General features: G+C 44.6%; 1 protein-coding gene across 4 annotated transcripts in view; it reads left to right on the forward strand.

Annotated features, from left to right (window-relative positions):
- The window catches only part of FYCO1 (FYVE and coiled-coil domain autophagy adaptor 1), a gene marked incomplete at its 3' end in the record, with an annotated part of 81643 nt that extends 56901 nt beyond the window's left edge, over positions 1-24742 (forward strand). For 3 of the 4 annotated variants that reach the window (XM_084752811.1, XM_084752813.1, XM_084752812.1), the window contains exons 16-18: positions 12860-13070; positions 19118-19227; positions 21620-24742. In XM_084752811.1, the coding sequence (XP_084608937.1) occupies positions 12860-13070; positions 19118-19227; positions 21620-21695 (397 nt within the window). Of the gene's footprint in view, positions 1-12859; positions 13071-19117; positions 19232-21619 lie in introns of those variants that run through there. The other variant, XM_084752814.1, reaches the window with a different exon arrangement.
- Between the last annotated feature and the right edge of the window lie 3177 nt (positions 24743-27919).

The raw sequence follows: 27919 nt of genomic DNA on the forward strand, positions 1-27919 counted from the left end.
TGTAAGAACAGTGGATTTTTGTTGTGGAAAATGGAAATAAACTATTTTGATCTGCCTAAACACCAAACAGAAACCATCCTCTAAGATTTTTAAGCTTATTTTGGAAAAACCCTGCAGTGGGAATGAAATACCTAATAAGTTGTGTGACAGAGGAACGCTGTTAGGGAGCCAAGAGGAAGACCACTGCTTTGACTCTTTAGCTACCATGATCCATAAGGGTGTCGTCAGCCCACACTGGACACACAGCCTTGGAGAACTGTGTGCTGCGTTGACTGCAGGGCCTTTGTGAAAGGTTGTTTTTTTGGAAGACTTTCATGCTAGCTCTTATGAGCAGGCATTTATAAGAACGAGATTTCCTCCTTTATAAACTGCTGAGTTTGTTTGTTTGTTTGTTTTATTTTGGCAGAAGTGACTCCAGTGTTTTTGTTTGTTTGTTTGTTTGTTCTTAAGACAATGCAGGGTTTTATTTGGGGAGAAAATCCTGCAAGGGGTGGCAGTCCCCTCAAGAATCAAGGCTAGCCCCCCAATCCCCGACCCACCCCCCCATCCCCACTTATAAGCTGGGATAGTTATAGAGCAGAAGAGGGTGAGGAGGGCCATGGAGACCCCGGCGCAATTCCTGAGCTGCTAGGAACGGGCAAAGAGTGGTGAGTAAAAGAATTAAGAAGCGAAAGGTGGTTATCTCTTATGGCCAGACATCACCAGGATTCTTTCGTGGTTGGGAGGGACAGAAATCTAGGCTTTAGTTCTAGAATGCTAATTACAGTGGTTTCAGAAAATTGACTCTGTTTTTATTCTCACTCCTTTCACCGTAGCCATCTATTTTCTTTTTGTTGTTGTTGTTGTTGTTTTTTGTTTTTGTTTTTTCGAGACAGGGTTTCTCTGTGTAACATCCCTGGCTGTCCTGGACTTCCTTTGTAGAACAGGCTGGCCTTGAACGCAAGAGATCCGCCTGCTGTTGTCTCCCAAGTGCTGGGATTAAAGGCGTGCATCACCACTGCCCAGCTCTATTTTCATATATATGTATATGTGTATATGTATATGTGTGTGTGTGTGTGTGTGTGTGTGTGTGTGTGTATGAAGCTTTTGACATGAAGATTCTAAGCTTTTTCTTATGTTGTTTCTTTTGTTTTAGTTTTTTAAGACAGGCTCTCAAACAGCTCATATCTAAAACTTGCTATGTAGCCTGGGGTGGCTTTAAACTACTGATCCTACTTCCTCTGCACAGGTCACAACACTTAAAAGCTTTTAAGTTTTTGTAACTTTACTATAGCTTGACACCATAAAGTTAGTTTTTCCAGTGTGGGTTCTAGTGGCTGCATTGTCATTTCTGAAAAGAACCATTCACTCAACTGCTGACATATATTCATTGCTACATCAGGCACACTGGGACACAAGGAAGACAAGAGATCTCTTCCTGGAGAGAGGAATTTGCAGTTTCGTGTAGACTACATTACAATGGCATGAGTTGAAGGAGCTGAAGAAGTTGCCAGATAACTATCTGAGGGAATAATATTTCAAGCAGAAGGAATTGCCAGGACACAAGGCCTTAAAAAAAGGTAGTGCCTAGTAAGTTCAGGGTGTTAGAAATAAGTTCCAGAATGCAAAGAAAGAGACCACCACTCCAATTGAAGTGTCTGGACAGGGCAAGTCGTGCTTGGAAGAGCCAACATACAGAGACAGGAAGTACGTTTGGTTTTTATTCTAATACAGGTGGTGTCTGTGACTTTTCTCCATTAGCTTAATTCAATTGGCTACACAAGGAATAAAAGAGGAAGGGGAAAGAGGCCACTGTGCCAGGCCATCAAATTTCTGGAATATAGCAGTGGGCCTTTGTGTAAACAAAGGTATTACTAGGAGAAGGTGAGTAAAATTTGCACAAAAGTCTCACAAAATAGAGGAGATAGAAAGTTTGGATTCCATGTCCTAAATACAAGCTTTATAGTATTTGATAAAAAAAGACACACATTTGATATTTCTTAACAAAAGTATGAGAAAGAGCCAGTGTAAGTAGACGCAGAGAGGGTGAGGAAGCCAAGGATCCAAAAGGAACAGAGGTTCTCTGTTGGGTTCATGGTGGAAGCCAAGAAAACTCACTTCAGATACAGAAGCTTAAGATGAAAGCTTTGTTTTCTGAGCTCAGGGAGGTGACCAGTTGGGGATCTGAGTCCCTGAGGGGAAGCTGTATTACATATTTAGAGTGTAAAAACCCCAAGGCGAGGGGGCTTTTGGCATCATGGGTTAGGTAAGGGGGTTTCTGTTGGACGCTGGGCCTGGTCCAGGGCACCTGGCCTCAAGGCCTTTAACTATTTTTCAAGACATTAGTCTAGAATCCAAGGTTTTTAATTTATCCTCCTAGACATTTGGTCCGGAGCTCAGGGTGACAAGGAAGCAAAGAAGTGGGTCATCTGTCTGTAGTAAGTGAGGGCTTTGCAGGCAATAAGTGTTTTTACTATTTAACAGACAATGAGGAAAACTCAGAGGAGTTATGCTAGGCTCCTGTCTGCAAGCATAGCAGAGTAACATTAACAGTGTCAGGGGTTGGTTCTCTCCCATGGGTGGTGCTGAAGTAGGCCAGGTAAGGAATGGCTCCGCAAGCCTGGGAATGTGAGCCCAGTTTGACCTTGCTAGCAAAATATAAGAGTTGCTTTCATAGGGCTGGGCTCTGGTGGCTACCTCTTTACAGTTCATATTAATAAGATTACAAGTATCTGTTGTGAAGGCTTGGCTTTTAATATGAGGGGAACAAGAATCCAGAATCATTTTTGGAGCTGAAGAGTGACTGCATTTACGTTTGAAAGAGGATTATGCTGATTGTTGTATGTGGAAGATAGGGAGGAGCCAGGGCGGAAACAAGAAGGCCAGCTGGAAAGGGGGGAAACAGGAAGGCCAGCTGGAAAGGGCGGAAACTGGAAGGCCAGCTGGAAAGGGCGGAAACAGGAAGGCCAGCCGGAAAGCTATCCTAAGAACCCTGGATCGTGGACTGGAGAAGTCAAGAACACTAACTGTTCTTCCAGAGAACTTGGGTTTGATTTTCAGCACTCGTCCGTGTGGCAACTTAACTATCTGTTAACTCCAATTCTAAGGAGCCCTCTTCTGGCCTCAGTGGGTACTTCATGCACATGGTATACAGACATACATACAGGCAAAACATACACATACATTTTTTTTCTTTTTTAGTTAAAAAAATGAAATAAAGAATTGTGTGTCATTGGACCAGGTATTGGCAGAGAAGCAGAGATGAGATCAGATCTAGATGTCACTGACAGACTTTCTCAAGGGTTAGATATGGCAACCCGAACAGTTAGTTGTACATTTAGCCAATATTTAGATGATCTTTGGACTGCACTTGAATTTGGGTCTTGAGGCTGGCCAGACATGAAGAATTAAATGGCTAGGCTGCTCTCAAGCTGTTTATTGGAAGAGTGGGAGGTGCTGGAGAGCCACACGTCTGCCGCATGTCTACAGACAGCTGGAGAATCCTGTGCTCCCTTTAACCCCGGCAGGGAACGTATTCTAAGGAATAATCATCATAAAAGTGACAATTAGAAACCATTAAAGACAACTTGAGTGTTAATTTCTGTCAAATGTTTGTCTGCCTCCGTTGGTAATCGTAGACCTCATCTGAGTCTGTTGCTGTGATGCACTGACAGATTTTTAACATACTCTTCAGCTCTCTACAGGTAAACACCCTTGGCCATGATATATAATTCATTTTTAATTTTGTATTTTGTTTTTTATGCTTCTGGAGATTGAATCCAGGGCTTTCTGTATGCAAGGCAAGTGTTCAGTCACCAAGCTGCAGCCTCAATCTCCACCCTATACTTTCCTTAGTGCACAGCAAGGTAAATCAAAATAACTAATGTATATACAGAATTTGTGGGGGCTGTTTTCATTCAGCACTTTAAAAACGGGGTCCAACTTCCTCTGGTTTTCATGGTTTTACTTTAAAAGTCCTTTATCTTCCAAGTTGGCATTTTGGTGTTCTCCAAAATGACAGCGTGTCATTTTTCTAACTCCTATCAAAATTTTTTCTTTCTATTTTCAGAAACTTGCTTGGGGTAGTGCTTAGCATGAATTCTTTGGGCATTTTCTATTTAAGTTGTGCTCAGCTCTTAAACATGGAGGCTTATACTTTCCCCATACTTGAGAGGTACTTAGCCATCGTTTCTTTAAGTATTGTTGAGATGTGCTCTTTTTTCCTCTCCATTAAAAACTCCAGTGGCTGGTTGGTTTGCTCTTTGTTATTATCTATCACCCTCTCCCTGGTCTCTTTTTTCCTATTGTTCAGATTTTTATTTTTCTCTTTTAAGTTTGACTGTCAGTATTCATTCTGCACTTGAGTCTGTCCAGTGAGAGGGTTTTTTTTTTAACTTTAGTTGTTATACTTTTTAAATTTATTTATTTATTCACTTTACATCCTGATCACATCCTTTATCCTCTCCTACCTACCCCACCCCCCACCCCCCTGTTCACCCCTCTGCCCATTCTCCGCTTTCCTTCTCCTCAGAGAAGGAGGAGGTCTCCCATGGGTACCAGCTCTCCCTAGTACAGTAAGTCACTACAAAACTAGGTACGTCCTCTCCCACTGCGGCCAGACAAGAGGCAGCCCAGTTTGGGGAACAGGATCCAAAGGGAGGCATCAGAGTCAGAGAAGGGCCCCACTCCAGTTATTGGGGGAGCCACATGAAGACCAAGCTGCTCATCTGCTACATATGTGCAGGGGGCCTAACCCAGTCCTCTTTGGTTGTAGGTTCAGTCTCTCTGAGCCCTCATGGGCCCAGGTAGATCTGTAGGTCTTGTGGAGTCCTTGACCCCTCTGGCTCCGTCAATTGTTCCCCCCAGCTCTTCCATAGGACTCCCCGAGTTCTGTCTAAGGTTTGGCTGTGGGCCTTTGCATCTGTTTCCATCAGGGGCTGGGTGAAGCCTCTCAGAGGAGTTGTGCTAGGTTCCTGTCTGCAGGCCAAGCAGAGGAACACTAACAGTGTCAGGGATTGGTTCTCTCCCATAGGTGGTTCCCAAGTAGGACCAGTCTTCAGTTGGCCATTCCCTCAATCTTTGTTCCATCTTTGTCACTGCACATTTTGTGGGCAGGACAGATGTTGGGTCGAAGGTTTTGTGGGTGGGTTGCTGTCCTTATCTCTCTCCTAGAAGCCCTGACTGGCTACAGGAGGTGGCCACTTCAGGCTCCATATCCCCTGCTGCTAAAGAGTCGCGGCTAGGGTGTCTTCTGTAGACTTCCTAGGGCCTCCCCCATCCCAGGTCTCTGGCAAATTCCATAGATGCCCCAACCACTGATTTCCATTCTCTCCCCTCTTTCCATCCTAATTCTCATCCCTGCCCCCCTCTCCATACCCTCTCATACCCAGCTCCCTCCTGTAGGCCCGCCTTGTAGCTCAGCGTCTTTGGGTCTGTGGGTTGTAGCGTGGTTATGCTATACTTTATGGCAAGTATCTACCTACCGGTGAGTATATACCGTGCACGTCGTTTTAGGTTTGGATTCCCTTGCTGAGGATGTTATGCTCTAGTTCCATGCATTTTCCTGCTTCAAGATGTCCTTGGTTTTACTAGCTGAGTAGTATGCCATTGTACCTCATGTACCACGTTTTCTTAATCTGTTCCTCATTTAAGGGACATCTAGGTTGTTTCCAGTTTCTGGCTATTACAAATAAAGCTGCTATGAGCATAGTTGAGCAAGTGTCCTTGTGGTATGATGGAGCATTCTTTGGGGATATGCCAAGAAGTGATATAGCTGGGTCTTAAGGTAAAACTATTCTTTTTTTTTTTTTTGAGAAACTACCAGATTGATTTTCCAAATGGTTGTATAAGTTTGCACTCCCACTAGCAGTGGAGGAGTGTTCCCCTTTCTCCACATCCTTGCCAGCATGTGCTATCTCTTGAGTGTTTTTTATCATAATCATTCTGACTGGTGTAAGCTCAGGATCACTTTGATTTGGATTTCTCTGATGACTAAGGAGGTTGACCATTTCTTTAATTGTGTCTCGGTCATTTGAGATTCCTCTCTTAAGAATTCTCGGTTTAGATCTGTACCCCATTTTTTAATTGGGTAATTTGGTTTGTTGTTGTTTGATTTCTTCAGTTCTTTATATATTTTGGATATTAGCCCTCTGTAGGATGTAGAGTTGGTGAAGATCATTTCCCATTCTGTTGGCTGCCATTTTGTCCTATTGACCATGTCCTTTGCCTGACAGAAGCTTTTCAGTTTCATGAGGTCCCATTTATTAGTTGTTGATCTTGGTGCCTGAGCTGCTGGTATTCTATTCAGGAAGTTGCCTCCTGTGCCAATGAGTTCAACTCACTTTTTTCTCTATTAAATTTAGTGTATCTGGTTTTATGTTGAGGTCTTTGATCCACTTGGCCTTGAGTTTTGTGCAGGGTGATGAACATGTGCTGGTGCTAGCTGGCAGAATCAGCAAGTACCTGGATCCGGGGCATGAGTACGGAGAAATAAAACAGATACAGGAAAAGATAGAAAAGATGTAGCAAACGAGATAAGAAAAAAAGACAAGTATTCTAGAGAACTAACAGTAAGTTCTGTAGACCCAAGTTTATTTTTCTCAGAGCTTTTATACAGTATTCATCCCTGTGAACCAGAAGATTCTTGGAACAGAAACAAATGCTACCAATTACTTTAGTTATCTATATGCTTAGACTTCTTTCATCTTAAGGCCAAAGAAGTACATCAAGCTCCACATCCTGACCTGGAGTTAATAATAAACTTTCTTAACTAACACAAGTATCTTGCCAAGTCGTCAAGGCCGTGTGAAAGTCTGCAAGCCAAGGTCATAAACCCTCTGGCCTGCTTCACTCCAAAAAACAAACAAACAAACAAACAAAAAAAAACGGCTCCTAACAAATATGGACCTAGTTGCGTTCTTCTTCATGCAGACATCCAGTTAAACCAGCACCATTTGTTGACAATGCTTTCTTTTTCCAGTGTATGGTTTTGGCTTCTTTGTCAAAAATCAAGTGTCTGTAGTTTTGTGGATTTATTTCTGGGACTTCAGTTCCATTCCACTGATCAACTTGTCTATTTCTATGCCAGCACCATGCCATTTTTATTGCTATTGCCCTGTAGCACAGCTTGAAATCAGGGATGGTGATGCCTCCAGAAGTTCTTTTATTTTATAGTATTGTTTTTAGCTATATTGAGTTTTTGTTTTTCCACAAGAAGTTGAGAATTGTTCTTTCAAGGTCTGTAAAGAATTGTGTTGGCATTTTAATGGGAATTGCGTTGTATCTGTAGATTGCTTTTGGTAAGATGGCCATTTTAACTATTAATCCTACCAATCCATGATCATAGGAGATCTTTCCGTCTTCTGATGTCTTCTTCAATTCATTTCTTCAGAAACTTGAAGTTCTTGTCATATAGGTCTTTCATTTGCTTGGTTAGAGTTACAACAAGGTATTTTATATTATCTGTGGCTATTGAGAAGGGTGTTGTTTCCCTAATTTCTTTCTTAACTCATTTATCATTTGTATATAGAAGGACTACTGATTTTTTTATTTTTAGTTAATTTTGTATTCAGCCCCTTAGCTGAAGGTGTTTATCAGTTATAGGAATTCTCTGGTAGAATATTTGGGGTCACTTATATATACTGTCATATCATCTGTGAATAGCACTATTTTGACTTCTTCCTTACTAGTTTGCCCTTTGATCTCCTTTAGTTTTCTTATTGCTCTAGATAGTACTATATTAAAGAAATGTGCAGAGAGTGGGCAGCCTGTCTTGTCCCTGATTTTAGTGGAATTGCTTTAAGTTTCTCTCCATTTAATTTGATGTTTGCTATAGGCTTGCTGTGTATTACCTTTCTTGTTCTTAGGTATACATCTTGTATCCCTGATCTCTCTAAGACCTTTAGCATGAAGGGCTGTTGGATTTTGTCAAAAGCTTTTCTAACATCTAATGAGATGATCATGTGGGGTTTTTTTCTTTCAGTTTGTTTATATGGCTGATTACGTTGATGGATTTTTGTATATTGAATTTCCTCTGCATCCCTGGGATGAAGTCTATTTGATCATGGTGGCTAATGTTTTTTATGTATTCTTGGATTCAATTTGCGGGTATTTTATTGAGTATTTTTACATTGATGTTCATAAGGGAAATTGGGCTGGAATTCTCTTTCTTTGTTGGATCTTTGTGTGGTTTAGGTATCAGAGTGACTGTGGCCTCATAGAATGAATTTGCCAATGTTCCTTCTGCTTCTGTTTTGTGGACTAGTTTGAGGAGTGTTGGTACTGTGAGGCTTTTAATACCTTCTTTTATTTCCTTAGGGGTCGTAGGACTATTTAAATTGTTCACTCTTGATTTAACTTTCGCAAGTGGAGTCTATCAAGAAAATCATGCATTTTATTTAGATTTTCCAATTTTGTGGAGTACAGGCTTTTGAAATAAGACCTAATGATTCCTTGGATTTCCTCAGCGTCTGTTGTAATGTCCCCCTTTTCATTTCTGATTGTGTTCATTTGGATAGTGTTCTCTCCTTTTAGTTAGTTTGGCTAAAAGTTTTTCTATCTTGTAAAACAGCTCTTGGTTTCATTGATTCTTTGTATTGTTCTCTTTGTTTCTAATTTATTGATCACAGCCCTGAGTTTATTTCCTGTTGTCCGTTCCTCTTACGTGTGTTTTCTTGATTTTGTTCTAGAGTTCTCAGATGTGCTGTTAAGTTGCAAGTATGAGAACTTTCCAGTTTCCTTATGGAGGAGCTTAGTGCTGTGAACCTTCTTCTTAGCACTGCTTTCATTGTGTCTCACAAGCTTGGGTATGGTTTGCCTTCATTTTCATTTAATTTTAGGAACTCCTTAATTTCTTTCTTTATTTCTTCCCTGACCCAGTGGTTATGGAGTGGAGAGTTGTTCAGTTTCTATGAGTTTGTAGGCCTTGTGTTGTTTCTGTTGTTGTTGAAGTCCAGCGTTAGTCTGTGGTGATCTGATACAAGGGGTTATTTCGATTTTCTTGTATCAGTTGAGGCTTGCTTTGTGAGTGACTCAAATAGTCAACCTTGGAGAAGATTCCATGAGGTGCTAACAAAGGTATATTTTTGTGTGTGTTTGGGTGAAAATTTCTGTAGATATCTGATAGGTCCATTTGACCATGACATCTGTTAGTTTAATTATTTTTCTATTTGGTTTCTGTGTCGATGATTTGTCCATTGTTGAGAGTAAGAGTATTGGAGTTTCCCTCTGTTAATGTGTTGGGTTCTGTGTGTGATTTAAACTTTACAAATTTGGTTGCCCTTGTATTTGGGGCATAGATGTTCAGAATTGAGGTGTCCTCTTGGTGGATTTTTCCTTTGATAAGTATGAAATGTCCTTCCCCATCTCTTTTGATTAATTTTGGTTGGGAGTTTAATTTATTTAGATATTAGAATAGCTATACCAGTTTGCTTCTTGGGTCCATTTGTTGGAAAAAAAAAATCTTTTTCCAGGCCTTTACTATGAGGTAATGTCTATCTTTGATGTTGAGGTGTGTTTCCTGTATGCAGCAGAGTGATAGATCTGTTTACTATTCCATTTTGTTAGCGTGTGTCTTGTTTATTGTAGAATTGAATCCATCAATGTTGAGAGATATCAATGACCAATGATTGTTAGTTCCTGTTACTTTAAGGTTGGTGGTGGTTTTGTGTGTGTGTGTGTGTGTGTGTGTGCGCGCGCGCGCGCGCACATACATGCACACATACACACACACACACACACACACACACTTCTTTGATTTTGCTAGAGTGGAGTTATTTTTTTCCTGTGTTTTCTTGGGTGTAACTAACCTCCTTGGGTTGGAGTTTTCTTTCTATTATCTTCTGTAGGGCTGGACTTGTGCATAGATAGTGTTTAAATTTGTTTTTTTCATGGAACATCTTGTTTCCCCCATCTATTAGTGATTGAATGTTTTGTTGGGTATAGCAGTCTGGGCCAACATCAGTGGTCTCTTAGGTTCTACAAGATATCTATCTGCCCAGTTTTTTCTGGCTTTTAGAGTCTCTGTTGAGAAGTCAGGTGTAATTCTAATAGATCTGCCTTTATGTTACTTGGCATTTTTCCCTTTCAATTTTTAATATTTTTTTGGTTTTTTTTTTTTTTTTGGTACATTTAGTGTTTTGATTATTATTATGTGGCGGGGAGATTTTCTTTTCTGGTCCAATCTATTTGATGTTCTATACGGTTCTTGTATGTTTAATAAGCATCTCTTTCTTTAGATTGGAGAAATTTTTTTCTGAGATTTTTGCTTTAAATATTTTTGGTCCTTGAAGGTGGGAATCTTCTCTTTCTTTTTAATCCTACGATTCTGAGGTTTTTGTCTTTTTATGGTGTCCCTGATTTCTTGGATATTTTATGTTAGATTTAACATTTTCTTTGATGGATGTATTGACTTCTACACCTGAGAGTCTCTCTTCCATCTCTTGTATTCTGTTTGTGATGCTAACTTCTGTAGTTCCTGTTGTCTTCCCTAAATTTTCCATGTCCAGGATTACCTCTGTTTATGTTTTCTTTATTGTTTCTATTTCCATTTTTAGTCTTGGCCATTTTATTTATTTCCTTCACCTGTTTTATTGTAATTCCTATATTTCTCTAAGGGATTTATTCGTTTTGTCTTTAGAGGCCTCTATCATCATAAGAATAGATTTAAGGTTTTGTGTTTCTGTTGTGTTAGGATATCCAAGGACTTGTAGTAGGATAGCTGTCTGGTGGTGCCATATTGCCCTGGCTCTTGTTGGTTGTGTTCTTACACTGGCCTTTAGTCATCTGGTTGTCCGTATTGTTGGCTGAGTGTTTCTGGTGCCTGCAGGACTCCTCAGGGAAGGTGGGTAGAGCTGTGGTCCAGAGCTTAAATGTTCCTGGGGCCTGGTAAGCTTCCTCAGGAAGGCAGATAGAGCCATGGGCTGCAGGCTGGAACCCAGAGAGTAGCCTGCAGCTCTCTTCTGCTGGCTGTGTCCTAGTTGGACCCCCAGGTAGGGCTTGGGGGGCATCTAACCTGGATGATCCTGGGGTCTGGTCCAGCAGATGTTCTCGAGAAGGCAGGTAGGGCCATAGCCGTAGGGTGGATGACCCTGGGGCCTGGGAGACTTTCCCAGGAAGGTGGATGGGGCTGTGAGCCAGAGACTGGAGACGTGTATCTCTGGGGCCCCTGCCAGGCTTCCTTGAGAAGGCGGGTAGAACCCTGGTCTGAAGGCTAGATGATCCAGGGGCCCAGGAGCCTGGAGGCTGGGCCTGTGTGTCCCTGAAGCCCATGCAGGCTTCCTCTGCAAGGCGGGTAGAGCTCTAGGCCAGAGGTTGGATGTTCCTGGGACCTGGCAGCCCTCCTTTGTCTAGTTGTTACACTTTTAAGTCCTAAAATTTTGTTCTGTTGTTTCTTAAAATTTTTTTCCTCTGGTAGTTTTTGTGTATTTATATGCTTTTTCTTTCTTTTTTCATTATTACAAGAATAATTGAATCAAACATGGTGGAACATATATGCCTATAATCATAAGTACTTCTGAAACTAAGGCAAGAGGATTCTGAGTTCAAGGCCAGGGCTGAGTAAAAAGACCTTTTCTCAAATAAAACAAGTTGGGGCCTGGGGAGGTAGGTAATGATGCATGTTACCTTGTTTAGCCAGGATTGATAGGACCTCCCAAGTTCTGGGATTAACAGTGTACACCACCAATTTGTTTTGTTGTTTTATTTATTTTTAACTATTTTAAGGGGGGGGAGAGAGAGATTGAGATTGTGTGTGCTCGTATGTGAGTGCAGGTGCCTTTGGAGACCAGAGTTCCCAGCAGCTAGACGAGAATTTCAGGCAGTTGTGATCCACTCTACATGAGCCCTATGAACTGAGCTCAGGTCCTCTGCAAGTAGAAGGGTGATTACTGTAGGTCAAACCTGAGAGAACCTGGCTCAGAGTTCACAGTTGTTTTGAGTTTTATTTTCCAAGTCTGTAGAGTGGGAACACCCATGTTTTCCTCACATGGCCATTTTGGGAACACTGAAGATTGTATAACTGAGGGAGGCCTTGCTTCATGCTTGAGGAACTGAGCCAAGAGGCTGAGTTCTACTTTCCCATAATCCTGGGCTATGCATCGTGTCTTTGAATGGCTGAGGAAAGAGAAAACACTACTCACCTGGAAGGCACCTGGAATTAGTGGCAGTGAGGATTCCCACCCAATCAGGCTCATCTTCTGATGTTCTCTCACCCAGTCATGCAGTATGGTGGGCCAGCTTCAGACTGTTGCAACAGTCTGCCCCCAAGTAGATCCAAGGATGCTTGCCCATAGGAAGAGGTCAGAGGCTTCTTCTCAACTGCACCATCTTCATTGTTATCAAAATGGCCATGTGAGGAAAACACGGTTGTTCCCATTCGATAACCTTGGAAAATAAAACTCAAGACAACTGTGAAATCTGACCCAGGTTCTCCCAGGTTCAACCCTTCCACTCACTCTCACGTAAATCTGAAAAGAGACTGGGGGAGGTGTTTCTGATTAGGTGACAGGAGGAGGCAGAACTTAAAGGGGAAAAGAGAGTGGCTGAGTTGTGGGGCATCTTCACAGGTATGATAGGACCAAATCATCCCACTTAAACCCATAAGAAACTCAGAGCCAGTCAGGCTGGCTCCGTAGTTTCCATGGGCTTTCAGCTCCATGTGGGCAAGGCCACCCTATATCTTTCACAGCTGTGACTCCGTGTCAGGAACGATGCCAGCCATGTGGTAAGCACTCAAACTAAAGCTTTTGTCTGAGCTGAGCATTTCATAAACATGTTAGTCAGGAGTGCCCGGGTTTTACCTACCAAGAGTCTCAAAGCTCCAGTTACCTCAAAGCCTCAGCTAATCCACTGAAACAGATTCCTCTTTAAACTTTTATTTTAGGATCAAATTACCCTTCACAGTAGAGGAGATCACCAGCTTTGGAGAGGGCAGCAGGGAGCTGTTTGTGAGGTCCAGTACCTACAGCCTGATCCCCATCACTGTGACTGAGCCTGGCCTCACCATCAGCTGGGTCTTCTCCTCTGACCCCAAAAGCATCTCCTTCAGTGTGGTCTTCCAAGAGACAGAAGACACACCGCTCGACCAGTGCAAGGTAGGCCGGGCTCCCTACCACGGTCCTTAATACACTCGAGGCACCTGAGCACACCTTCCCCAGAGCAGACAAAGCACCTAAGACTTGATTACCTTGGGGAAACATGACCCAGAAGTCAGTTTCAGGAGAGCTGTCTTCATATAGCTGAAGGTTACTTCTGTGCCTCATGTGTTTCATCTGACCTTGGGATAGAGCTGTAGGTAAATCTCAGAGACATACAAGAGAGAGGATTCTGTTTAATGATGGCTTCTTTACAGAGCTCTGCAGAGGAGGGCTCCAGTACGACTTGGCAGCTGAGCTTTATAAAATCCATGCTACTCTAGGTATAAAATGTTGGCAGTGTGGGACTGCAGTTCTCAGCCTTGTGGCTGTACACTAGAAAGCCAGGGAGAGCCTTTTAACCCTAATCCTTAGGCCAAAGCACAGATTACTAAATCAGTGTGTCCAGGCGACCCTCAGCAACCCCACTGAGCAATCCAAATTGAGTAGTTCAGAGCCACAGAAGGTCTGGGTAGATTACAAGGCTTGGGACAGGGCTGTCTAGAGCTTGGAGGTACTGATTCACTGTGAGGTGAGGAAGAGGGGTTCCCATGCCCAGCTCTGACTTCCCATGTCTATAAGGCAGAGAGGAATAATGAAGAGTAGAAATGCAAGTTGAGGGCGTGGCCCATCTTGGACACAGAACTAACAAGCAAAGATGAGTCGGCACCAGTCACAACCCACATTAGCTGCCATCCCAAAGAGGCCTGTGGGACACCCACGCAGCTTTGGGCTTAGATCTGTCTCTACCTGCTGCTTATTAACCTAGCCCATCTGGGTCACAGAAAGAGAACCAGTAGAGGTGAGTCAGGCTCCGGTCACAACCCACACTATCCACCATACCAAGGAAGCCTGAGGGGCACTCAAGCAGCTTTCAGCTTGGAGCTCTCTAGGCGTGCTCCTCTCCTGCCTAACCCAACTGGAAAAAAAGACAGGGAAACCAGCAGAGCTGAGCTGGGTGCAACACCCATTGTCTACCATCCTGAAGAGGCCTCTGAAGAGCCCTAGCAAAACATCCTTCAGCTTAGAGTTCTCTTTGCCTGCTCCTAACCTGCCTAGCCTACATGGGACCCAAGAATTCTACCAAGGAACTTCTACAGCTGATAAACACCTTCAGCAAAGTGGCTGGATTAAAAAAAATCAATTAAAAAAAGCAGTAGCCCTCCTTTATACAAAAGACAAACAGGCTGAAAAAGAAATTAGGAAAACAACATACTTCACAATAGCCACAAAAAGCATAAAGTATTTTGGTGTAACTCTATCCAAGCAAGTGAAAGGCCTGTGTGACAAGAACTTCAAGTCTCTGAAGAAATAAATTGAAAAAGATATCAGAAGATGGAACAATCTCCCATTTTCATGTATCGGTAGGATTAACATAGTAAAAATGTCCATCTTACCAAAAGCAATCTACAGATTCAATGCAATTCCCATTAAAATGCCAACACAGTTCTTTATAGACCTTGAAAGAACAATTCTCAACTTCATTTGGAAAAACAAAACAACCAACCAAACCAAAAAACCTGAATAGCTAAGACAATCCTATACAGCAAAAGATCTTCTGGAGGAATCTCCATCCCTGATCTCAAGCTGTACTATAGAGCAACAGTAATAAAAAAGCATAGTACTAGCATAGAGACAGACAGGTGGATCAGTGGAATCGAATTGAAGACCCAGAAATAAACCCGTACACCTATGGGCATTTGATTTTTTGACAAAGAAGCCAAAACCATACATTGTAAAAAAGATAGCATCTTCAACAAATGGTGCTGGTCTAACTAGATGTCTGCTTGTAGAAAAATGCAAATAGACCCTTACTTACCACCCTGCACAAAACTAAAGTCCACTTAACAATCTCAACATAGAATCAGAAACACTAAGTCTGTTAGAAGAAAAAGTAGGGAAGAGCTTTGAGCTCATTGGCATAGGAGACAACTTCCTGAACAGAATTCCAATAGCTCAGCCTCTAAGATCAACAATTAATCAGTGGGACTTCATTAGACTGAAAAGCTTTTGTAAGGCAAAGGGCACTGTCAACAGAACAAAAGGGCAGCACACAGACTGGGAAAAAATGTCCACCATCCCTACATCTGACTGAGGGCTAATATCAAAAATTTATAAAGAACTTAAGAAATTAAACACCACCAAACCAAATAATCTAATTAAAAGTGGGGTACAGCACTAAACAGAATTCTTAACAGAGAATTAGTTGAGAATAGTTGAGAAACACTTAAAGAAATGCTCAGTGTCTCTAGTCATCAGGGAAATGCAAATCAAAATGACTCTGAGATTCCATCTTACACTTACAGATTGGCTAAAATAAAAAACTCAAGTGGCCAGCCAGGCTGGGTGTGGTGATGCACGCCTTTAATCCTAGCACTCAGGAGGCAGAGGCAGGTGGATCTCTGTGAGTTGGAGGCCAGCCTGAGTCTACAAACCAAGTCCAGGACAACCAAGAATACAAGAGAAATCCTGTCTCGAAAAACCAAACCAAACAAACCTCAAGTGACGGCATATGCTGTCGAGGATGTGGAGAAAGGGGAATACACCTCCATTGTTGGTGGGAGTGCAAACTTATACAGCCACTTTGGAAATCAATCTGGCCCTTCTTCTGAAAATTGGGAATAGTGCTACCTCAAGAATTAGCTGTACCACTCCTGGACATATACCTGAAAGATGCTCCACCACACCACAAAGACATTTGCTCCACTATGTTCATAGCAGCTTTATTTGTAGTAGCCAGAATCTGGAAACAACCTAGATGTCCCACAACCAAAGAATGGATAAAGATACGTGGTACATTTACACACTGGAATACTACTGAACTATTAAAAATAAAGACATAAAGGAATTTCCAGGCAAATGGATGAAACTCAAAACAATCATCCTGAGTGAGGTAACCCAGACCCAGAAAGACAGGCATGCCATGTACTCACTTATAAGTGGATATTAGCCAAATAATTCAGGATAACCACACTACAATACACAGACCTAAAGAAACTGAAAATCAAGGACAACCCTAGGGAGAAAGCTTAATTCTCATTCAGTAGGATAAACAGAGTAGACACCAGAAGCAGTTGAAGAGAAGCAACAGGAAGGGAGCCTACCATAGAGGGCCTGAAAGACACCACCCAGCAGGGGATCCAAGCAGATGCTGAGACACACAGCCAAACTCCAGGGTGGAACACAGGGAGTCTTATGGAACAGTTGGGGAACAGAAGGACCTGGAGGGGTCAGGAGCTCCACAAAGTGACCAGTGGAGCCAACAAATCCCTGTGGAGGAGGGGGGTACTGCAGGGACTGATGCACCAGCCAAGGACCATGCATGGTGAGGACCTAGACCCTCTGCTCAGATGTAGTCCATAGGCACACAGTCTCCTTGTGGGTCCCATAATATGGCGAGTAGGGACCACTTCTGACATGGACTCTGGCCCCCCACATTGATCACTTCCCCCTGGTGGGGAAGCCTTGCCAGGCCGCAGAGGAAGAGGATACAGGCAGTCCAGGTGAGACTTGATAGGCTGAGGTCAGATGTTAGGGGCGGAGGGAGGGAGTTGTGGGAGGGTAGGTAGGACTGCAAGGCAAGAGAGACTGGGCCACAATTGGGATGTAAAGTGAACAAATGAGAGGGCGGGGGTGGAGAAATGCAATTTGAATTTGAATCCCAAGAGAAAGAGAAGCCTGTCAGACGTACTAGGTTAGAGCAAAATGTGAATTTTAGGCAGTTAGTGTCCTAGAGGTAGTCAACTAACAGAAACAGTTGCCCTACCTGCATAGAAGTCGGTCATGAGAAGTCGGGGCTCTTCAATGCTGATTTTCAGCAGCTTTCATTTCTGTTTGGCAGCAGTAGGCCAAATGAAGCAACAGCAGCTGAAGCCCTTGCACTGTTATAGTGACCCTGCAGGCCCCAGGTGCCAGGCCCTTAGCTCTGTAAGTGTCTCTGAGCTTTGGGGTTTCTCCATTGCTCTGTTATTTACCCACTCGTCCTCATGACAGATGGAGCTGAGGGACTTGGCTTAGCCAGCCTTGACTCAGACAGACTTCCAAGGTATCAGACCTTCCTGGGTTTAATGACCACCCATGTCCTTCCCCACAGTGAACACAAGGGGGCAGAAAAGGCCCATGTCTAGGATACTTAGCTGTTCCTCTGCCCTTTCAGGGCCAGGTCGTCAGTCCGCTATGAAGATGCTATTTTCTCTGTCTATGGTCCCCTGAAAGGTCATGAGCCTAGACAGCCTTTCCATGTCCACATCTTTAGTACCTATTCAGGGGATTTTTCACTAACCTAGGCCTTTCAGAAAATAGATGGCTACACACAGGTCTCATAATAACATTTAGGGCCTTTGCTGGATCCTTGAACAACCATAGTTGAGATCTTGTTATATCCCAGATTCTGTAGAGTCTACTGTGAACAGAGAGATACAGAATAACACCAGATCTGTTCCTGAAGGATTCTAAGTTTAAACAGAAAGAGACCTGAGAAAATATATACCTGTGGTTCTAGGTAGAAATCACAATATGGGTGGATAAACGTTAGAGATACCCCTGGAAGGGGCCCTGTGCCTACAGTGAAGCCCACACTGAGTGAGACTGTCTGACTGCAGGGTAAGGGGGTGGATAAAAGTAGTCACTTCTGAGGTCATTGGCTGTATTAGCAGCTCACAGTGTTCTATAGAGCTGCTGGTCTGTATAACCCTTTATGTGTCGCTTTCTTAGTGGACCACACAGGGCACTAGGAGGCAAGTCCCTCTAAGATGGGAGAAGAAGGGGAAACCAATTAGAATAGTAGTCATCTCTTCCTGTCACATCTTCAGTTTTCTTTTGTTTTAGGGCAAAAGGGAATGTGTTCATGGTGTGTACATGGAGACCATAGGATAACTTTATGGAACTAGTTCCCTACTTTCACCTTTTTACCTGGTTTTCAAATTGTCAGACTAGCAAGACAAGCTCTTTTCCCCACTTAGCCATTTTGCTAGCCCGTATAACTTCAGTTTTAAGGTTAGGCCTGTGCTTTAGCTGGTAGTCAGGGAGAAGACCTTGCCCCAGTGGGGATAAGGTTGACCATCCAAAGACTAGTCCTGGTCCACAGACTGTGTGCCCAGATTTTCCCCCTGTGGACAAATTCATAATTCTGAGATGATAAACAGGAGGCTAAGAAGCCTGTCAGACACACTGGGTTAGAGCAAAATGTGAATATTAGGCAGTTAGTGTCCTAGAGATAGTCAACTAACAGGAACATTTGCTCTACCTGGATAGAAGTCAGTCATGGGTAGGCAAGGGGCTCTGAGCTTAATTCTCGTTCAGTAGGATAAACAGAATAGACACCAGAAGCAGTTGAAGAGAAGCCTACCATAGAGGTCCCTGAAAGAAAAAAAAAAATCACATAGTCCAGCAGGACCCAGCCAAGAGAAGCCTGTGGTGAAGCCATAAGAAAAGCCATGGGAGCCGGGCGTGGTGGCGCATGCCTTTAATCCCAGCACTCGGGAGGCAGAGGCAGGCGGATCGCTGTGAGTTCGAGGCCAGCCTGGTCTACAAAGTGAGTCCAGGACAGCCAGGCTACACAGAGAAACCCTGTCTTGAAAAACCAAAAAAAAAAAAAAAAAGAAAAGAAAAGAAAAGCCATGGAGGAGAGCGGACCCAGAGCTCTATAGGGAAGCTGAAGGTCATCTATGCAGACAGGACTCAGTCCTCTGAGAACTAAGGACAGCACTAGGACCTGCACAAGGCCACTGATCAAATGGACATTTAGAGTTAGTCCTGGCTTCCTAGAGCATGAAAGTTCTGCTCCTCCCGGTGGTGGAGCAGCTTGGCAGTAGTACAGTCAGGGGTGCTGGGTTCTAGGAGCAATTCACACCTGCCTTCTCCCCACAGTGAGTTGAATAGGTAACACCCCACCCTTCCTGGGGCCAAGTTCTAGTCCCAGCCCTATACATCTATGACCTTGTTGGAGTGCTACCCTACCTAGAGGATTCACAGCTTGTGTGACGCCGTCTCACTGCTCTCCCTGCCAGGTCCTCATCCCCACCACCCGGTGCAGCTCCCACAAGGAGAGCATCCGGGGCCAGCTGAAGGTCCGAACCCCCGGCATCTACTTGCTCATCTTTGACAACACCTTTTCCAGGTAGGTACCTCAGTTAGTCATGGCGCCTCATGGCTCCACCTGTGTCTCTGCATCATGGTCCCTGTTCTCCAGCACTGAGGCACACACTCAGAATCAAGACTTAGTTGTCAAAGTGTTTTGTTAGTGAGTCTGTATTTTAGACCCTTCTTCTCAGTTCACTGCTCATGCTAGGCTTTATAAATCAAGTCTGTCAGTTACTTTCCTGTCACTGTGATGAAACACCATGCTTAAAGGCAACTAAGGGAAGGAGCTTTTTGGAGTTTTAGTTTCCGAGGGAGAGTCTGTAATGGCAGCAGGCAGCCAGGGCAGGAAGCTGACAGATCACATCTTTACCACATGCAGGAAACAAAGAGAGCAAACCAAAATATGGCAAGACTCACCCCCAGTGACATGCTTCTTCCAGCAAAGCTTCACCTCCTAAAAGTTCCACAGCCTCCCCAAACAGCACCACATGCCAGGGGCCAAGTGTTCAAATCTGTGAGCCTTTTGGGGGACATTCCCATTGGAACTGCAGCAGTAGGCTGACACTTACAGGGTGATGCCGTGTACCGACCACTCACTGCTCCACAGAGGGCTAGTGGTGCTCCAGGTCCCATGGCTGATCCCTCATCCTGAGCAGTGCTCACCTCTCTCAGGTTGATTCCCACTGCCAGGCCATAGGAGGAGAGGCCAAGAGCACGTGAGTGATTAAGAAAGGAGACAAATGCTGTATGTCATAGGAGCAGCCTTTGCCATTTTGAGCTCCCCAATTGCTTCAGGCAGAGGGTCATTGCAGGCTGCAGGCTCAGGGGGTTCTGATCTCAGTTGTCAGCATGAGAATATAAAAATGATAAGCAGTGGCTAGAAAAGGGAACAGGACACAGCACCCATACAGACAGCATCTCTCTTGCACCCACAAGTCAAGACATTTGTCCCTACAGAGGGCTTCTGGCTTCCAGGTAGCTTCTTTACTGGGGCTGTCTCTTGAAACAGACCTGTCTTGGCTGTGACTGTCTTTCTCCCTCACAGGCATTTGGCTTTTGGCAGAATAACTTGATAGGATACTCTAGGCAAAAGCTGTCCCCACCCACCCACCTCAACTCCTCAGGCCTGGGCACTCAGTCCCTATGAGACTTGAAGTGACCTTCCCACTTATCCCTAGGTAAGAGAGCTCTCTGCCTGAGTCTGCAGGACTTCTGAGTATACTCGGCCTTTCCAGAAAGCTGTCCATGGGGTCCCCACCTGGGTGAGCAGCAGTAGCACTGAGGGGCAGGGTTAGGAGAGGCTCTGTAGCCAAGCCCTGTTCTTCCTGCTGCAGCTCTAGTTAGCCCTTTTGTTTTGTCTTGTTTTGTTTTATTGTTGTTGTTGTTGAGACAGGGTCTCTCTGTGTAGCCCTGGCTGTCCTGGACTCACTCTGTAGACCAGGCTGGCCTCAAACTCACAGCGATCCACCTGCCTCTGCCTCCCTAGTGCTGGGATTAAAGGTGTGCGCCTCCACGCCCATCTTAGTTGGCCATTTTGTGTGTGTGTGATGACCCCAGCCTTCATAATTTCTTTTCATGTGGTTATGTTACATTTCATAACAAGAAGACTTGTTAGTCTTCTTGTGTTATAACATTGTGTTAATGTGGCAGCTGTAAGGATGCATTCCACAGTTTGGGAATGTTGCTTTCTTCATTCATATAATAAAACACTGCTGATGTTGCACGTTATCAATGGTCACTGTAAGATTTCAAGTATGGTAACAGAAATAATATATCGTTCTCTCAAAACAAGGTTGGCATAAAACACTTCTACGTAATTATTATGTATTTTGCTCTTTTTTACCACTCAACCTTGAAGACAATTAACATAGACTAATCATTTGAACTTCAGTAATGCTCATCAAAAGAGATGGCCCCTTTTAAAACACTCGACAGTCTGACAGGAGTGCAGTAACTTGGAGAATGTTAGGTTAAGTGTGATGAGGGCAGTGTGCGGCTCCACCAGGCTCCTGGGTGATGTAATGCTTTGGAGAATGCACTCTGCCCACAGCACATGCGGATCAGAACTGACACAGATATCCAGCATGCCATCCATTCTGCCTCTGCCACGGCCTCCACAGCACCTAGTCTGTCTCTCCATGAAGCCCTGACTACTGGCACCTCAGAGCAACTAGAAAATGAGGGCCAGACTTACAGCCATGCTCCACACGCAAGCTCCACGAATTCCTTGGTCACAGTACATAGGCCTTCTTAAGGGAGAGCATTTTACTAGAGTAGCTAGGCAGATGATGGGGCTGGGAACCAGGGACACTGAAGTGGTCTTCAGAGCTGACTTTGCCTCCTACACCCAGCCAAGCCCATTCAGTGACAGCTGCACCCCTCAGTCTTCACTAAAATAACACCTTCATTTTCCATTTTTGTTTCTTCAGATTTATCTCCAAAAAAGTATTTTACCACCTGACTGTTGACCGCCCTGTGATCTACGATGGAAGTGATTTCCCGTAGCATCAGTACCTGAACTTTGATACCTCTTTATCATCCACAGGAAACACTACTCCTCCTCACTCCTCACCTATGGCGTTAAATACACACACACACACACACACACACACACACACACACACACACACACAGAGAGAGAGAGAGAGAGAGAGAGAGAGAGAGAGAGAGAGAGAGATGGAGAGACAGAGAGACAGACAGAGAGAGAGAGAGAGAGAGAGAGAGAGAGAGAGAGAGAGAGAGAGAGAATTTTTTAAATTAAAAAATTAGAAACAAAGGAAAGAAAATCAGTTATGCTACAGCTCACCAGCCCAGAAGTTCTGCCTGGGGCCTTGGGCTGCACCTAAGAAACTACTCTGCCAAGATCCACAGTGGCTCCATGCAGCCATCACTCTCAGTCTCCAGGGCTCCTTAGGATCAGATGAAAGACTCAACTATCTTCTCACCCAGAGAGACACCTTGCCAAACATTTATACTCTAGGAACACCATTGACCTTGCCTGGGATCACAGTTGGTAACAGCCAGGCCAGAAGTGGCCATGATAGAATGTCTACTCTCAACAGCCAGGACTATAGACCATGGGCCACTGCCCTGCCTACCTTGTGAAGCCTTGCGTAGTCCCAGGAGGAGGAGACCACAGGGCCACCATGTGAGAGATAACTCTACCCCTTAATTTTCCCTTAAGTGGGAGCTGCTTCTCCCACCTAGCAATCTTGGGGAGACCTGAGTTGTGCTATCCTCCTGATCCTTTGTATTCTCAGGGGCTTTGCTCAGCCAGGCCGCTCAGCAGCTCTAAATCCCACATGCACACAGACACATAGACACACACACACACACACACACACACACACACACACACACACACACACACACACACACACACACCACACCAGCCAGAGCAGCTACTGCCTGAAGGCTTCGGCTCTGTATATGGATGGCAGGAGTGCAAATACAGGCTAAGCTCCCTACAGTGGAGCTCACGTGTCAGCCCATGGCCCATCTTTGTTATCAACGTCAGATTTCTGCCTCACCTGCAGACATTAGTTGTTCACTAATGAGCAGAGCCAGTGTAAGAACCACTTTCAATACCACTTCCAAACAGTCTCTGGTAACTTAAGAAGCAACAAACAGAAAAACAGGTCATAACTTTTTGGCTTCCATCTGCCAGTCACTCCCTCCGCGTTTACCTACATCCTGCTAGTCGGCTCACATCTGCCACTGCAGACAGTTTACTGTTTCCTTTTCTAGGACAGGAAAATAGATAGCTTACATAGCTTCCTGTTCTCGGTGGCCCCCTTTTACTCCCACCACCAAGACTTTGTTCATTGTGAGGCCAGCATGTGTAGCCAAGGCTTTGAAGAATAATATGGCTCTGTGTAGGTCCGTATGGGGCCCGAGATTGCTGAAGACTGAATCACCTTATTTTGAGCCCTTCCACCCTCTTGCAAATGGAATGCTGATGCCAGCTTGTTCACTTGGGCAGCAGCAGCTAAGATCTCATAGTTATTGCTTGGCTTCTCCAGGGTGTGTTGGAGACACTGGCCTCCTGCTGGTGCCACCGCCAGCGTGAGTGTCAAGAGGCACAGTTCACTGAGTTGCTGTTGTGAAGGTGGCCTGGGAGGGGCCTGAGGCCTTCCTCTGTGTTTATCCTGAACCTCTGTTGCTCATCAGGAGGCCCGTGCGGTTCTTATGAAGCCAGCTCAGAACTGAGGTGAAAGGCTCCAGTGCAGGCGGCCTAGTGCTCCAGTGGGTGCTTACCAGCCCTGTCTCAATGCTGACTTGTAGCTCACTGGCCATGCTTTCGCTTGCTGAGCACCAGGATAGTACAGAACACTGGGCCCTGTACACGTGTGCCTTTCATACATAGCTTTACGGTTTTAAGTAGTTCTCAATTTTACTGAGGTTTAGTTATTGGAGTTACTTTTTTTAAAAAATTAAAATGACAACTGAAGAATCACTAAGGAAGAAGTTACACTGAAAGTCATAAGGAAGCATCCTTAAGATCCTGGGCCAGACTTTTCCCAGGGGAGCCCTTCCTCGTAGCAGCTGTGTTTAGTGGTGTTGCCAGCTGCTTGGTGGCCAGTGCCACTGAAGCACTACCAGACTTCATGCAAGAAATAAACTAGCCACCAAGACACAGGAGAGTGTATCTGAGACAGAGTAGCCCTGCATGCCCGAGTGAACGCTGAGAGCATTGCTGACATTAGCACCCTGGGCTCTAGCTTTAGCCCTGGTCCGAGCGCAGACAAAGGAATTCTCAAGCAGAATTCTGGAGCTGAAAATCTCCATATGGTTTGCGAAGTAGAAATGAAGGAGATGTCATTTCTGAACAGTTTCAATTGTCCCCCAGGTAATCAAGCTACTCCTGGTCCAAAAAGAAGGAAATCTTGTTACAGATGTAGTTTGATGTTCTTGTGTTTTGTTTTTAAAGTCAGACTCAGTGATTCTTCCTGTGAGAATTCTTTAGACTGAGAAAAAAATTCTTGGCTGAGAGATTTTGAAAAAGGAGGCAGAAAGAAGACATGTTTGACTCCTCAGCACCGTGGAGTGTGGTGCGAAGACGATGAATGCTGCTCACATTTGCAAAGCAAACACTACTCGTAGAATTGCACGTATCCCATCTTCCTCCTTTCACTTATTTCTTCCAAGGAAACGGGAAAATTAATTCATAATTTCCTTTTCCTTCTCAAGCACTTTTTAAGTTTCAGAAGACCTCTGTGATCAAGGGGCCTTGTTAGAGCCTTTTGATGTGTGTTTAATCTAGACACTGCTTTTGGTGCTGCAGTGACACTGAGCCTCCGCGGGAAGGCTCAACATTTGGAGTGCACTTTAATTCACTAATCCTTGCTTCATATGGCCTTATGAGAAAATAGTCAGGGAACCCAACCTGCCAAAGACTTACCCAGGAGCACATCAAACACCAGCACTTCATCTGCACAAAGGGATGAGGCTTTGGTATTCCTGAGTATACTGCTTTGATAGTGTCTGCTATGCCATTTGGACATGTTTTATAACCTCAGGTTTTAAATAAAGCAAACACTATGGCATCTGGAGTAGCATTGTTTTTCATTCCTCTGACACAAATAGATTATAAAGTGAGTGACAGAGCTACTCAGGGAGCAGGGAGCAGAGCATCTCACAGGCGCCCTGCAGATGAGAGTGTAAGTGACAGATGTGCCTGGCATCTGTACTCCTTGGTCGTCTCTGAGGTACTGAGACCTGCTCAAGCCTGCAGTTCCTTCCATCTACACTCCTCTGCGATGCGTATGGCTCCAGCCTCTCTCTAATGGCATCAGAGTGCTCAAATAACAGTTTAATCTGCCAAAATAATGAATAACAAAAGCCACGGATGGCTCAAGCTCGATGTTAGTAAGCTTGTGGCATTGATGCGTTGTAGAGAAACAGAACAGCAGACGCAGCAGCCCTTCCCCTTTGCTTACTGTTCTGTAGGTAGAGAATTTGGAGAGGACCCCTTGCATGGATCTAGCTCTGGGTCTCTCAGGTTCATGTCAGGTGTCGCCCTCCAGTCTTCTCCACATCATCTTTTTTATTATTTCATTTTATGTACATGAGTGTTTTTCCCATATGTATGTATGTATGTCTACCACATGTGTCTCTGATGCTCATGGAAGTCAGAAGAGGATACAGGATCCCCTGCAACTTGAGTGACAGGCAGCTGTGACCACCATGTGGGTTCTGGGAGTTGAACCTGGATCATCTGAAAGTAGCCAGAACCAAGGATTCTCTAGCCTTTTACCTTAGTTTTTGAGACAGGGTCTCTCACTGAATCCAGCACTCACCACTGTCTAGACTGACTGGCAAGTGAACCCCAGGGATTCCTTCAGTCTTCTCTTCCCAGCACTGAGTACGGGGGTACACATCTGCATCTGGGCTTTAATGTGGGTGCTGGAGACCTTAACTTAGGTCCTCATGATCGCACAGCGAGCGCCTTAACCACTAAGCCGTCTCCCCAAGACCTCCAAGAACGTCTTAAAACTCTGTGTGACCATTACATTAGGACCTGCACAAATCTTGTGCTTCCTGTACTGTTCCCTGCCTCCTCTTCACAAACCTTGGGATTTTTCTAATTGATATGCACTTGCCTTCAACGCCCACTAAGCCTCCGTCGCAGGGCCCCTTACGTATCTCTTGGCCAAACATGTAGACTGAGCAGGTGCAGTGAGAGTTCACTCTATGCTTCTCTTTCTGCCCCTCCCCCTCAGCACCATTATGAGTCCAGGACAAAATGTTAGAACTACAGCATCAAATGAGCACTCAGGAGCAAACAGAATCCCACCCGTGTGCTGCTGCGGCTGTGTGGGTGTGTGTTGTGGTTTAAATGAGAAGAGCCCCCATAGGCGCATGTATTTGAAGGCGTGGTCTGCAGTTGGTGGGCTGTTTAGGAAGGGTTAGGGGTGTGCCTTCTAGAGGAAGTGTGTCCCTGGGGTGGGCTTTGAAGTTTCACTCTGTGCTACTGACCTGTGAATCGTGCAAGCTCTCAGCTTCTGCCCCAGCACCATCCCAGCCTCCGTACTCCCCACCGTAATGATCAGGAACTAACCCTCTGAAACTGCAAGTCAGTCCCCCAATTAAATGCATGTTTCTATAAGTTGCCTTGGTTATGGTGTCTCTTTATAGTAATAGAACAGTAACTAAGACATTATAGCTTGTACTCGCTTATTCAGTCCAAGTTCCTCAAAGGGGCAGATAGCTGGGTCTCCTAGAAATGACAGTCAATGATATAGACACCTCTGACTTTGTACTGACCTTGTTCTTGGAAGTGATGCCTGTGATATTGTAGCTCGATTATCACTTTCTGCTGAGCTCCTGCTATCTTTCCCAGAGATGCTAATTTTGTCTCATGCATGCGTGAAAGATGAAGGGCAGAGAGAAAAACTTGATTGGGGTAGGTTGGATGTGTAAAGGTTTACCACAGTCTTACCTTTTACAATGACTGTATTTCTATGTAATCTTTAATTGCTTATACTTACAATACTGAGAAAGGGTAAAACAAATGGCAAGTTATAAGCACTTTTAAATTATAAAGCACTTTTCCAAGATATGCAATGACTTTTTCAACGTGAGAAATTCAACATGTAGTTAAAAACATAGGTGAAAAGTGAATTATATTACATATTTTTCTTTTTAAATTGTATTTATTTCATGTGCATTGTTGTGTTTGCCTGTATGCATGTCTGTGTGAGCGTGTCAGATCCTCAGGAACTGGAGTTAGACAGCTGTGAGCTGCCATGTAATGCTGGAAACTGAGCCCAGGTCATCTAGAACAGTCAGTGCTCTTAATCACTGAGCCATCTCTCCAACCCATTTTTCTTAAAGCTCTCTAAAGTTAAAAGTTTGTAAGCTGTTGGCACTGCAGAGTAAGGAAAGGGGAGGCAACAAAGAGGCAAAAACAATTCTGAGAGCCTCGGAGAGTGCATGTCACTGACATGGAGAAGATGGGAGAACCTCTAGCCAGTGCCTCTGCCCTGAGGAAGTCTCAAAGGCCACCCCCTCCCACCCCCCCCACCCCACCCCCACTCCCCCACCCCCCCCACCCCCGTCATCCAAGCATCATCCCAGGCTTCATTCTGTGAGGGCCACTTTGCCCACACCAGGGAGCAGGCTAGATCCTCTCCTGGATCAAGCCTGCAGCCAGGTTTGGACATGGCATCTCTTGCTAGACACACAGTGGGCCGGGAGCAACAGACTCGAGGTGATGCTGTGACATGGTCAGCTGTGTATGGGCTGACCAGCCTGTCTTTACAGATAGCACCAAAACAGGAGCAGTGGTTTCCCTGCCCCCTCCCCGGCTCAGGGGGATCCGAATAGCATTCCACCTCAGAAAAATGAGATAGACAGTCTTCCCACCAGTAAGACTATAGAGAAAAGACTTTATGAGTGGGAAATGTCACTAAGCCTTGCTTTGTGGACTATGGTGACGGCCAGTGTACTTGACTCCTCTGGAGAGGAGCAGCATCGGATGTGAAGTAACAGAGGTGGAGCACTAAAGAAAGCCAACACGTCCAGAAGCCAGCTGCACTGACAGGGGCTTCCTCGCTGCTGTTCACATACCCTCCTCAGAGTTGCAGTTACTGCAACCAGAAACCAACTGGTGCCTTTCTGGGGAGGGGTCAGTTTTGAAAATTTTGTTTGGCAGATCCTACCTGAGCACAATAAAGCTGTTTAAGCTCATCCTAGTTTGTTTGTTTTGTCCCCCGCACCCCACCCTA

The sequence above is a fragment of the Acomys minous genome, assembly GCF_964271855.1.
Source record: "Acomys minous genome assembly, chromosome: 13".
Classification (NCBI taxonomy): Eukaryota; Metazoa; Chordata; class Mammalia; order Rodentia; family Muridae; genus Acomys; species Acomys minous.